At 49.1% G+C, this 14,288-nt stretch overlaps 1 protein-coding gene across 4 annotated transcripts in view; it reads right to left on the bottom strand.

The window, feature by feature from the left end:
- Positions 1-14,288, bottom strand: part of LOC140266912 (kinesin-like protein KIF26A) — a 51,439-nt gene that overhangs the window by 14,561 nt on the left and 22,590 nt on the right. For 3 of the 4 annotated variants that reach the window (XM_072362045.1, XM_072362044.1, XM_072362046.1), the window contains 7 exons: positions 11,450-11,648; positions 8,054-8,239; positions 7,079-7,172; positions 6,737-7,005; positions 5,342-5,525; positions 1,819-1,975; positions 863-1,025 (listed from right to left, as the gene is read on the bottom strand). In XM_072362045.1, the coding sequence (XP_072218146.1) occupies positions 863-1,025; positions 1,819-1,975; positions 5,342-5,525; positions 6,737-7,005; positions 7,079-7,172; positions 8,054-8,239; positions 11,450-11,648 (1,252 nt within the window). The remainder of the gene's footprint in view (positions 1-862; positions 1,026-1,818; positions 1,976-5,341; positions 5,526-6,736; positions 7,006-7,078; positions 7,173-8,053; positions 8,240-11,449; positions 11,649-14,288) is intronic. The other variant, XM_072362047.1, reaches the window with a different exon arrangement.

Here is a 14,288-nt window from a genome sequence, read left to right as displayed (position 1 = left end):
TAACAGATGAATAACAGCTGAATAACAGGTGAATAACAGCTGAATAACAGGTGAATAACAGCTGAATAACAGGTGAATAACAGCTGAATAACAGGTGAATAACAGGTGAATAACAGGTGAATAACAGGTGAATAACAGGTGAATAACAGGTGAATAACAGGTGAATAACAGATGAATAACAGCTGAATAACAGGTGAATAACAGGTGAATAACAGCTGAATAACAGGTGAATAACAGGTGAATAACAGCTGAATAACAGGTGAATAACAGGTGAATAACAGATGAATAACAGCTGAATAACAGGTGAATAACAGCTGAATAACAGCTGAATAACAGGTGAATAACAGCTGAATAACAGCTGAATAACAGGTGAATAACAGCTGAATAACAGGTGAATAACAGCTGAATAACAGGTGAATAACAGCTGAATAACAGGTGAATAACAGGTGAATAACAGGTGAATAACAGGTGAATAACAGGTGAATAACAGGTGAATAACAGGTGAATAACAGATGAATAACAGCTGAATAACAGGTGAATAACAGCTGAATAACAGGTGAATAACAGCTGAATAACAGGTGAATAACAGCTGAATAACAGCTGAATAACAGCTGAATAACAGCTGAATAACAGGTGAATAACAGGTGAATAACAGGTGAATAACAGGTGAATAACAGGTGAATAACAGATGAATAACAGCTGAATAACAGGTGAATAACAGGTGAATAACAGGTGAATAACAGCTGAATAACAGGTGAATAACAGATGAATAACAGCTGAATAACAGCTGAATAACAGCTGAATAACAGGTGAATAACAGGTGAATAACAGGTGAATAACAGGTGAATAACAGGTGTAGTACTTTGGACTTCTTCTTCCTCATGCGGTGGATGCGGGAGGCCAGCTGCACCGTGGTCAGCGTCTCCATGTAGCCGGACGGAGAGTCGGAGACGTGGGCGATCATGGTGGTTCGACAGTTGATGTTTCCCAGGGATTCGCTGAGCAGCATGGTGAGCTTGCTGTCCCTGAATAATACATCAAGAAAGCCCTCGTTAGCCCGAAGAAAGATGGGAAAGAAAGACGCCGAATCCCCCAGAGCCCACTCATTACAGCAGGCAACAGTTGGGCAGAAAGGAGCCGTCTCTCATCTCACATTCATGGGCGGCTTTGAACCTCACGCCACTCCTGATCTGCAGTCAGACGTGTGAAATCCTGCCTTTGAAGACGAGGGTTCTGCCCTGAATTTACATACTACAGTCTAAACTGTTTCTGGAGCTGAAACCTCATGAGTTGGGCTTTAATCTCCACTGCTTTCAAACCAGTGAGTGCTTCCATCAGCTGCCTTTATGGGGAAATGACCTGATAACTTCACACCGGAGTCTCATTTTCTTTGCTGCATCTCAGCTTCCTTACAGTAAGGAGGAGGTTCAAAGCCACGAAGCACCCCCACTCCGTTGGACTCCTGCAGGGTTCAGCCGCTTTGCTGCAGACTGACTTTCCTTCTGCTGTTAACAGGAGAGTGAAGGCCAACAAACATCTTATCCTTCTTTCTTTCAAAGGCTTCCTTTCGCCCTGAGAACCACACAAATGATGGGACTCTTCACCCTTCAAAGAGCAGCGTTAAGCCAGAAAAATTAAGCCTAGAAATACAGCCGGAGCTCCACAGAACAATCAGGCTGAATACCAAACACCCAGAGGAGTGAAAACAGTCAGTCAGCATCACAGAGCGATTTATTCATCAGCCTGAGCAGCCATGTGGGCCGGATGCTCATTAAAGATGCATGAGGCTGTCAGATGCTGCCCCCTCTGACCTCCTACCTGTAGGGGATGTGTTTCGCCCCGTTGGCGAGCGCCAGGATGACGTTTCCCAGCGCCGACAGAGACAGGCACTGAGCTCCGCCTCCTTCTCTGGTCCGACTGATGTCCGTCTCACAGCTGCCCAGATCCAGGAGGTGGAGGCGGCTCCGGCCGGACACTGAGACACACAAAGACACACAAACACACACAAAGAGACACAAAGAGACACAAAGACACACAAAGACACACAAACACACACAAACACACACAAAGAGACACAAAGACACACAAAGACACACAAAGAGACACAAAGAGACACAAAGAGACACAGAGACACACAAAGAGACACAAAGACACACAAAGACACACAAACACACACAAAGAGACACAAAGAGACACAAACACACACAAAGAGACACAAAGACACACAAACACACACAAAGACACACAAAGACACACAAAGAGACACAAAGACACACAAAGAGACACACAAAGACACACAGAGAGACACAAAGACACACAAAGACACACAAAGAGACACAAAGACACACAAAGACACACAAAGACACACAAAGACACACAAAGAGACACAAACACACACAAAGACACACAAAGAGACACACAAAGAGACACAAAGACACACAGAGAGACACAAAGACACACAAAGAGACACACAAAGACACACAAAGACACACAAAGAGACACACAAAGACACACAAAGACACACAAAGAGACACAAAGAGACACAAAGAGACACAAAGAGACACAAACACACACAAAGACACACAAAGAGACACAAAGAGACACAAAGAGACACACACACACACAAAGACACACAAAGAGACACAAAGAGACACACACAAACACACACAAAGAGACACACAAAGAGACACACAAAGACACACAAAGAGACACAAAGAGACACACACACACACAAAGACACACAAAGAGACACAAAGAGACACACACAAACACACACAAAGAGACACACAAAGAGACACACAAAGACACACAAAGAGACACACAAAGAGACACAAACACACACAAAGAGACACACAAAGAGACACACAAAGACACACAAAGACACACAAAGAGACACAAAGAGACACAAACACACACAAAGACACACAAAGAGACACAAAGAGACACACACAAACACACACAAAGACACACAAAGAGACACAAAGAGACACAAACACACACAAAGACACACAAAGAGACACAAAGAGACACACAAAGAGACACACAAAGACACACAAAGAGACACAAAGAGACACAAACACACACAAAGACACACAAAGAGACACAAAGAGACACACAAAGAGACACACAAAGACACACAAAGAGACACACAAAGAGACACACAGAGACACAAAGACACACAAAGACACACAAAGAGACACAAAGAGACACACAAAGAGACACACAAAGACACACAAAGAGACACACAAAGACACACAAAGAGACACACAAAGAGACACAAACACACACAAAGACACACAAAGAGACACAAAGACACACAAAGAGACACAAATGGTAAATGGACTTGTACTTGTATAGCGCTTTTCTAGTCTAGCTGACCACTCAAAGCGCTTCACTACATGCCGCATTCACCCCACTCACACACATTCATACAGCACGTCTTAGGATATAACTACGTGCTTTCTAAGCATTCACACACATTCATACCCCCAATGATACACTGGGGGAGCAACGTGGGGTTCAGTGTCTTGCCCAAGGACGCTTCGACATGTATTCTGGGGAAGCCAGAGTCGAACCACCGACCTTCCGATTGGTGGGCGACTGCCGCAGAGAGACACAAAGACATGTTTATATGCAGCTTTACTAAGTTCAGATGCTTCTAACGGCTCATTACTGCTGCAGCAACGTTCTGCCTCAGGTCAATCAATCAATCAATCAATCAATCGATCGATCGATCAGTTTAAACACTTCATCCATGTCTCACCGAGGCGTCTCCCTGAGATTCAGAATTATGTGCCATTAAGTGAATAAATATCTGTGCTGAATGTGTGCAAACTGAAGCTGTTCAGAAGGATTTCTGAGAGCAAACAGCAGCAGAAAAGGCGATGTTTGTCGTCCAGATTAAGATCCAGATCAACACCAACGAGCTAATCTTTGTTATTCTAGGTCTGTTGTGTCTGTATCTGCAGTGTTTATCTGCTAATCCGGCTTTCTCTGGACAAAAGCTCTGTCAAACTGCATGAGTCTGCAGAGATTACAGCTCACCAATAACCACACATGAACACGTTCAAACACGGACTGAGGATGTGTTTAAAGTGAGTAAATCAGCCTCTGATAAGCTTTCAGTATCGTTTCAGCTGCAGTAATTCAGCGTAACGATGGTGTGAAAGATCAACCGTCCACATCAGCAGGATTTACACAGTGCTGAGGGCAGCTGAGGGCAGCTGAGGGCGGCTGAGGGCGGCTGAGGGCGGCTGAGGGCGGCTGAGGGCGGCTGAGGGCGGCTGAGGGCGGCTGAGGGCGGCTGAGGGCGGCTGAGGGCGGCTGAGGGCGGCTGAGGGCGGCTGAGGGCGGCTGAGGGCGGCTGAGGGCGGCTGAGGGCGGCTGAGGGCGGCCGGGGGCGGCCGAGGGCGGCCGAGGGCAGCCGAGGGCAGCTGAGAGCAGCTGAGAGCAGCTGAGAGCAGCTGAGGGCAGCTGAGAGCAGCTGAGGGCAGCTGAGGGCAGCTGAGGGCAGCTGAGGGCAGCTGAGGGCAGCTGAGGGCAGCTGGGGGCAGCTGAGGGCAGCTGAGGGCAGCTGAGGGCAGCTGAGAGCTCCATAAACTCCATAAACTCCATAAACTCCATAAACTCCATAAAGTCCATAAACTGCGGGCCGCCGGGCCTCATTAGCCATGCAGATTTATTCCAGCCGTGGACACAGAGCTGAACACCAGTAACTGTGGAAATGACTCTGCTGGGCGGAGGAGGCCTTGGCTTGTAAATGATCCTGTGGTGATTGGACATGAAGCTAATTAGCGGCTACATGTTTGGAAACGAGCAGCAGAAGGAAAGAGCAGAAGCAGCTGCAGGGAGAATTTATTCCTGCTGTTTTCATGCTGTTTGTTGTTAGGAGACACATTTCTAATCCTAATCAGCAAAAAGATCCCGGCTCCTGGGTTCACTTCGGGGTCTATTCTCAGGATAAATTCTACACATTTACAGGTCCTCACCACCTGAGCACCCCCCATTATGCCTGCCTGAATGCATCATATTAATATGGGGCTGGATAGAGTGGTGTTAACCCACCTGGGTTTAAACCCCCTGCATGAAAGGTATTACCTCCAGTAGGGGTCCTCAGGTCCCTACCTGCCTACCGGTGAGTTGCTTTGGATAAAAGCGTCTGCTAAAGGCATAAAAACATAATATTAATATGCAATAATTCTCCTGCAGTCTGGAGACTTCACATTTGGACCCAAAGCAGCAGCGATGAGGTTCCTGCTGAAGGCTCAACGGGAGAAAAGCTCCCTTTTCTGTCCCTTTTCTAACGAGCTCCACGTGAAAAACTCCACCTTCAGACTCTAACCTGCTGCCTTGTTGCTCTTGTCCAGCCGCTCCTGGTACAGATGCAGAGTGAACAGGAAGTGGGAGTTCCTCCGGGCCTCCTGGTCGCCCGGCGTCCGGCTGCTCCTCCGCTGAGCCAGGGCGGCGTCCAGGAAGAACGCCGCCCGCTCGGCGTTGGTCGCCCGAAGTTCCGTCTGATTCTGAAGCTGAGCAAAAGGAACAAGAACACGGAAAAGTTCAAGTGTGATTTCACAAAGAATCCTGTTACAGAGGTTTTGGTCCTCATTGTGCCCGATTAGCCCAGATATCAGTTAAACTAAAGCAGGCTGAATGTGACGAAGGAAGGTCAAGTGATGAAGTCACCGAGGTGAAGAGGAGGTCACAGGGAGGAGAGGAAGGGAAGGAGCCAAGGAGACGAGATCTGGGGGTTTAAAAGCAGAGAAGCCTCCCTGACACCTGTCAGCCAATCACAGCAGACGAGGTTAGAAAGTCAGGAGCTCTGCGGCGTGTCTGATAATATAATAAATATATATATTATATATATATAATATAATAACAAATATATATATTATATATAATAATATATAATAAATATATATATTATATATACATAATATAATAAATATATATATTATATATATATATCATATAATAAATATATATATATTATATATATAATATATAATAAATATAATATATTATATATACATAATATATAATAAATATATATATTATATATAATAATATATAATAAATATATATATTATATATACATAATATAATAAATATATATATTATATATAATAATACATAATAAATATATATAATAAATAATAAATATATATATTATATATAATAATATATAATAAATATATATATTATATATATAATATAATAAATATATATATTATATATAATATATAATAAATATATATCTTATATATACATAATATAATAAATATATATATTATATATAATAAATAATAAACGTAATATAATGGGGGGTTCGTTTTCCTTCAGGTCGTGCTTCATGTTCATCTCATCACATCAGATACTAACTTGGTCTCATTTCTCACGACTTGCTTTTACAGTGAATCATTAATCATTATTTAGTCGTGTCACACCACTTGTTGTTACTTCATGTCGTGAAACACTTCCTTTCCTGTCCATCCGGTCCAGTTTGGATGTAAAACGACACTCAGCTGAGTCTCCACTCGCCGCAGCTTCCCGTCGGGCTTCCATCCAATCATAATTCCCCCGGCGTACCCGTCTCATTACTGTCAGAAACTAACTCAGAACTCTTCGGATCAGAACAGGTCACATGACCTCCTTTTAACCGTTTACTCTAAAAATCTGGTCATAGATCTAGTTCCTCACCAGAAGGAAGGAGACATTAAGAAGTAAAGTAGAAGATAACCTGAGATCCACAGACGGGATCCTCCCTCAGCGCCACGGCGGGGCCCGGAGCCTCCTGGAGGCCCCCAGCTGAGGAGGAGAGTTCAGCCAGGAGGTCCGTCAGCGTCTCCTCCGGACCAGAGATCTCCACCGCCGACACCCTGATGGAGAAACGAACTCCAGACTTCTCTCTGCGCTCCTCGATCACCTTAAAGAGCCAGGAGATCGCTGTGGGCACCACCCCCAGACTCTGCGTGGAGCAGTCTCGACCAATCATGGTGTATGTCTTACCTGAGGGGGCGGAGTCAGGGATGAGTGAGACGTTTAAGTACTCTGTGTATAAAGGAGAGAACTGGATAGTTACCCAGGTTAGCATGTCCGAAGCAGAAGATGCAGCCGTCTGCACCGTTCACCACCGACTGGATGACTTCTGCCACGGTCCCTGAACACACCTCAGCCTATCAGGAGGCAGATCCAGTGTAAACAACAACAATCATGAGTGCGGCTGTCATTAAACTGCGATCAGGTACGACTCAGAATGCTACGATGGTTAGTTCAGACGCGACCATCATCCACCGCCGGTCACCAACAACCAATCGACTCAACTGACCTCCGACTGAGGCCCACCGGGTCAGAGGAACCCCCCCGGGTCAGTTCAGTTTATTCATAAAACGCCAAATTACAGCAAAGGCACTTCAAAGGTTCAGTCCAATTCAAGCCAATTAGAATCCAATTTATTCTAATTAATCCAATTAATTAAATTCCAAATCAGTCCAATTCATACAGAACCAATTAAAAAAGTGTCTGAGCTCAGGAAACCAGCAGATTAACTGAAACTTCTCTCTGATCCTGAGCTGCAGGAGGCGTCTGTGGAGAGAAAAAACTCCCTTTAACAGGAAGAAACCTCCATCAGAACCAGAACCAGGACAAAACCAGAACTCCTCCCACCTGTGAGGCAGAACTCCTCCCACCTGTGAGGCAGAGCTCCTCCCACCTGTGAGGCAGAGCTCCTCCCACCTGTGAGAGAGAGCTCCTCCCACCTGTGAGACAGAGCTCCTCCCACCTGTGAGGCAGAGCTCCTCCCACCTGTCAGGCAGAGCTCCTCCCACCTGTGAGACAGAACTCCTCCCACCTGTCAGGCAGAACTCCTCCCACCTGTCAGGCAGAGCTCCTCCCACCTGTGAGGCAGAGCTCCTCCCACCTGTGAGACAGAACTCCTCCCACCTGTGAGGCAGAGCTCCTCCCACCTGTGAGGCAGAGCTCCTCCCACCTGTGAGACAGAGCTCCTCCCACCTGTGAGACAGAGCTCCTCCCACCTGTGAGGCAGAGCTCCTCCCACCTGTGAGGCGTCCTGGGAGAAGACGGCGTCGAAGGCGAAGGTCTTCGGCACGGAGGCAGAGGATCGACCAGCAGCCGCCGTCTCGCTCAGAGTGAGCTGCTTCCTCCTGCCGTCGACCTTCAGGAAAGACATGGACTCTGAGGACTCGCTGCTCTGGGCCGAGCAGATCCGGACCATCACCCGGACCTGAGGACAGACAGGAGGAACAGAAGAGATTAGAGAGCTACCGGTACGGGTCAGAACCGGCTACGGGTCAGAACCGGCTACGGGTCAGAACCGGCTCGGCTCGGCTCGGCTCGGGCTGAGAGAATAACAGCCTGCAGAGTGCAACACCGAGGCTCGTATTAACGGTTCAGGGACAAAAGGTTCCTCAGTAAAGGTGAATCATGATGAAGGAGCTACTCTGGCATCAGTCAGGGTCAGACCGGGTCAGACCGGGTCAGACCGGGTCAGACCGGGTCAGACCGGGTCAGTCAGGGTCAGACCGGGTCAGACCGGGTCAGTCAGGGTCAGACCGGGTCACAGAACTGCCAGAACCGGAGCCATCAAGCATTCATCTAAACCTCAGGGACTGGGTTGATTCCTCAGAGCCTTCCGGGCTTCCAGCTGCTTCACATCCAAGCTTTGGAGCATCCTGCTGCACTGAAGGGTTTTTATTGGCCCGTCACAGAGCTGCTGACTCGGCGTTTAAAGCCAGCAGCTTTTAAACGCCGCTCCGAGCCGCTCAGCGAGTCCTGGAGTCGGGAAGCAGCTGAATATACAGTCAGTCTGTCCCAGTTTTATAAAACACAGCGTTTTACTTTGAGTCATTAAGAGGGATGAGGAGCAGCTCTGTGTGTTAATGAGTGAAGGTCAGAGGTCAGGAGGAGCTGCTGCTTCCATCACTTCTCTGACTGAACTAATTAAGACTGTAAATGTAAAGTTTCTCTGTTTAATAACAGATGAGGGATTAAAATATGTCAAAGAAGGAATAAAAGAACGGAGGAAAAGAAAGGGAAGAATAAACGAGGAGAGAAGGAATCAGGTTCATTCTGATGAAAACAATGAAAACATTCATCCTGCAGGTCTCTGCAGCCACAGAGAGGCTGGAGGTCCCTGAAGCTGCAGCGTCCGTCAGAGACTTTATGAGACGCCTCTCTGCTGTAAATACAAACTGCTTCACACTTTATGACCCACCAATAAAAGCAGCTGATGCCCGGGGGTCCTGCTCCCGCTGTCAGTGTGTTTACGAGCCTTTACGGCTCAGGCAGGGAGTCAGTAATCAGAGTCCTGTGGCCGTTTCCTCACATCTCAGAGCGAGGAGCTGAACCCTTAAAGCAGGAGGTCCTCCTTAAAAGCAGTTCTGAGCTCTAAGACTGACGCACCGACCGGTGCTGTGGGTTCATCCCACAAACGAGCCCATTAAATCAGAGACAAACGAGGAAATATATGAGGCCACACATGAACTCCTGCCACAACTTAGATGTTCCCGTCCCAGAACTGTTTTATGGGCCGAGCAGAACACAACGAGGACGTTGTGCACGTTAAAGAGAGTCCACCATCAACTATCCAATGAGCATAAAGCCTTTAAATATCAGCCGTCAAGTCATGATGAGTGAAGCGGAAGCCCGGTTGGTGCTGGAGACGAGACGGGTTATTAAGGGGAACTTTGGCCCTGGGGTTACTTTGGCCCTGGGGTTACTTTGGCCCTGGGGTTACTTTGGCCCTGGGGTTACTCTGGCTCTGGGGTTACTCTGGCCCTGGGGTTACTTTGGCCCTGGGGTTACTTTGGCCCTGGGGTTACTTTGGCCCTGGGGTTACTCTGGCCCTGGGGTTACTTTGGCCCTGGGGTTACTTTGGCCCTGGGGTTACTTTGGCCCTGGGGTTACTCTGGCCCTGGGGTTACTTTGGCCCTGGGGTTACTTTGGCCCTGGGGTTACTCTGGCCCTGGGGTTACTTTGGCCCTGGGGTTACTCTGGCCCTGGGGTCACTTTGGCCCTGGGGTTACTTTGGCTCCGGGGTTACTTTGGCTCCGGGGTTACTTTGGCTCTGGGGTTACTTTGGTCCTGGGGTTACTTTGGCCCTGGGGTTACTCTGGCCCTGGGGTTACTTTGGCCCTGGGGTTACTTTGGCCCTGGGGTTACTTTGGCTCTGGGGTTACTTTGGCTCTGGGGTTACTTTGGCCCTGGGGTCACTTTGGCCCTGGGGTTACTCTGGCCCTGGGGTTACTTTGGCTCTGGGGTTACTTTGGCTCTGGGGTTACTTTGGCCCTGGGGTTACTCTGGCCCTGGGGTCACTTTGGCCCTGGGGTTACTTTGGCCCTGGGGTGACTTTGGCCCTGGGGTTACTTTGGCTCTGGGGTTACTTTGGCTCTGGGGTTACTTTGGCCCTGGGGTCACTTTGGCCCTGGGGTTACTTTGGCCCTGGGGTTACTTTGGCCCTGGGGTTACTTTGGCTCTGGGGTTACTTTGGCCCTGGGGTTACTTTGGCCCTGGGGTTACTTTGGCCCTGGGGTTACTTTGGCTCTGGGGTTACTTTGGCTCTGGGGTTACTTTGGCCCTGGGGTTACTTTGGCCCTGGGGTTACTTTGGCTCTGGGGTTACTTTGGCTCTGGGGTTACTTTGGCCCTGGGGTTACTCTGGCCCTGGGGTCACTTTGGCCCTGGGGTCACTTTGGCTCTGGGGTTACTTTGGCCCTGGGGTTACTTTGGCTCTGGGGTTACTTTGGCTCTGGGGTTACTTTGGCCCTGGGGTTACTTTGGCTCCGGGGTTACTTTGGCTCTGGGGTTACTTTGGCTCTGGGGTTACTTTGGCCCTGGGGTCACTTTGGCTCTGGGGTTACTTTGGCCCTGGGGTTACTTTAGCTCTGGGGTTACTTTGGCTCTGGGGTTACTTTGGCCCTGGGGTTACTTTGGCCCTGGGGTTACTTTGGCTCTGGGGTTACTTTAGCTCTGGGGTTACTTTGGCCCTGGGGGACTGTCGGGTTATTCCTGTTCGTCGGGACATTATTGCATCCTGCACTAAAAGTTCTCTCCTAGAGTTCGGAGCTACTTTTAGCCCTGAGATGCACAGAGGCTCTGAGCTCTTGCAGATGCTGGTGGCTCCATCAGAGCTTCTCTGAGGGGACGGAGGTCAAAGTGCTTGACCTCGGGTCAGACTGCAGCTGATCTGCAGTCAGCAGCAGGCTCAGCACTAAACTACGGTGGCTGAGGAGGCTCAACACCAGCAGCTCATCACAGCACTAAACTACGGTGGCTGAGGAGGCTCAACACCAGCAGCTCGTCTCAGCACTAAACTACGGTGGCTGAGGAGGCTCAACACCAGCAGCTCATCACAGCACTAAACTACGGTGGCTGAGGAGGCTCACATGAGATCAGTTCTTCCTGTTTAACAGTGAAACAGCCACTCAGCAGCTCACCTTCCCCATCCCGGGCGCGTCTTTCATCTTTGATCCGGCTCGAAGGAGGCATGGTGGGACGGCGGGCGGCGACAGCTGCAGGGCGCCACTGAAGCCGCCGGTGTACAGCACCGGTGGCAGCGGCCCCGGGGCCTCACCGGGCGGGGAGCAGGGTCCGGGCTGGGACTTCCTGCGGGACAGACTGAGCTTCTGAGCCGCCCTGAAGACAAAACAGCAGAGACACAAAACTGTTGGAGCGGCACGACAGAGCAGAATATTTCAGAGGGTTGGATTACAGGATCCATCTGGATCTGATCCAGGATCCATCTGGATCTGATCCTGGATCCATCTGGATCCATCTGGATCTGATCCTGGATCCATCTGGATCCATCTGGATCTGATCCTGGATCCATCTGGATCCATCTGGATCTGATCCTGGATCCATCTGGATCTGATCCTGGATCCATCTGGATCCATCTGGATCTGATCCTGGATCCATCTGGATCTGATCCTGGATCCATCAGGATCTGATCCTGGATCCATCTGGATCCATCTGGATCCATCTGGATCTGATCCTGGATCCATCAGGATCTGATCCTGGATCCATCTGGATCCATCTGGATCCTGGATCTGATCCTGTAATCCAGGTTTTACAAAAGCCTTTTTTTGTTTGATTATAAAGATTATTCCCTAATTATTCGCTGTAAATGTGTGTGTTAGAGAACATTCGCTGCTTCTGAGCATTTTCAGTTTGATTTGGTCCTTTTGGGCCGCCGTAGATGCAGTTTCTGTCGTTTTGGGCGGCTGTAGATGCAGTTTCTGTGCTTTTGGGCGGCTGTAGATGCAGTTTCTGTGCTTTTGGGCGGCTGTAGATGCAGTTTCTGTGCTTTTGGGCGGCCGTAGATGCAGTTTCTGTGCTTTTGGGCGGCCGTAGATGCAGTTTCTGTCGTTTTGGGCGGCTGTAGATGCAGTTTCTGTGCTTTTGGGCGGCTGTAGATGAAGTTTCTGTTCTTTTGGGCGGGTGTAGATGCAGTTTCTGTCCTTTTGGGCGGCTGTAGATGCAGTTTCTGTTCTTTTGGGCGGCTGTAGATGCAGTTTCTGTCTGATTTGGTCCTTTTGGGCGGCTGTAGATGCAGTTTCTGTCCTTTTGGGCGGCTGTAGATGCAGTTTCTGTGCTTTTGGGCGGCTGTAGATGAAGTTTCTGTTCTTTTGGGCGGGTGTAGATGCAGTTTCTGTTCTTTTGGGCGGCTGTAGATGCAGTTTCTGTTCTTTTGGGCGGCTGTAGATGCAGTTTCTGTGCTTTTGGGCGGCCGTAGATGCAGTTTCTGTCGTTTTGGGCGGCTGTAGATGCAGTTTCTGTGCTTTTGGGCGGCTGTAGATGAAGTTTCTGTTCTTTTGGGCGGGTGTAGATGCAGTTTCTGTCCTTTTGGGCGGCTGTAGATGCAGTTTCTGTTCTTTTGGGCGGCTGTAGATGCAGTTTCTGTCTGATTTGGTCCTTTTGGGCGGCTGTAGATGCAGTTTCTGTCCTTTTGGGCGGCTGTAGATGCAGTTTCTGTGCTTTTGGGCGGCTGTAGATGAAGTTTCTGTTCTTTTGGGCGGGTGTAGATGCAGTTTCTGTTCTTTTGGGCGGCTGTAGATGCAGTTTCTGTTCTTTTGGGCGGCTGTAGATGCAGTTTCTGTCTGATTTGGTCCTTTTGGGCGGCTGTAGATGCAGTTTCTGTCCTTTTGGGCGGCTGTAGATGCAGTTTCTGTGCTTTTGGGCGGCTGTAGATGCAGTTTCTGTCTGATTTGGTCCTTTTGGGCGGCTGTAGATGCAGTTTCTGTTCTTTTGGGCGGGTGTAGATGCAGTTTCTGTCCTTTTGGGCGGGTGTAGATGCAGTTTCTGTCTGATTTGGTCATTTTGGGCGGCTGTAGATGCAGTTTGTGTTTCTGAGATGATGTTTCTTTACTCTCTGATGAGTGAAACTGCAGAGCATCAGGTGAACAGATCCTCATCAGCACAGACTGACTCTAACTCTGCTGAAGGTCTCAGCAGAATAAAGACAGAATGTCCGAAATGTTCTGTTTCCCAGATTTTGTTTTAGTAGCAGCTGAATTCACCTCTGCAGCTCTGCAGGATAAAACAGGGACATCAGAGGAGGAGTGGAGTTGGATTACGAGGTGGGGGGGGGGGGTGGAGGAGGCTGAGCCCAGGTCATTAGAGGGGAAGAATCTCCCTGCACTCGTCCTCCTCATCCCTCCATCCTCGGTGAGTCCAATCAGAGAGCAGGGCGTGTAATCGCAGCCTCCGTGAAGGACGGCAGCCTGCAGGGAGTCCCTCAGAGTGTTTGTTCTCACAGTTTGTCAGCAGCGAGCTCAGGAAGCACAAACTGCAGGCTGAACATGAGCCATCGATGCTAACTGAGAGGCGAGAATCACCAGGAGAGACTACGGTTACATCAAACTGAGGAATCTGAAAAGCAGAAGTCAGATTAACTCTGAGTGGAAAGAAAGAGGCTTAAAAACAAGCATCAAACTGACACCATGACTCAGCTGCTGATGCAGCTGTTTGTAGGAACCTCACAGCTGACAGGGCAGCCGAGGGCAACAGGGCGGCGCTGCAGCCGAGGGCAACAGGGCTGCAGCCGAGGGCAACAGGGCTGCAGCCGAGGGCAACAGGGCTGCAGCCGAGGGCAACAGGGCGGCTACGGTGCAGCCAGGAACCTGCAGCCAAGGGCAGCAGGGCATCCGACAGCAGGGCAACCTGCAGGGCGGCGCTGTTACCAAAACTGAGTCACTGACGGCCGCAGATCATCTGGTTTGATATTTAATGTCTGACGCAGCAAAGATTCACAGGAAACACGAGGTCACCTAACCCCTC

The sequence above is a fragment of the Leuresthes tenuis genome, unplaced genomic scaffold (assembly GCF_036924035.1).
Source record: "Leuresthes tenuis unplaced genomic scaffold, fLeuTen1.0.hap1 SCAF_13, whole genome shotgun sequence".
NCBI classification, from domain to species: Eukaryota; Metazoa; Chordata; class Actinopteri; order Atheriniformes; family Atherinopsidae; genus Leuresthes; species Leuresthes tenuis.
This window is presented reverse-complemented; position numbering and strand designations above follow the sequence as displayed.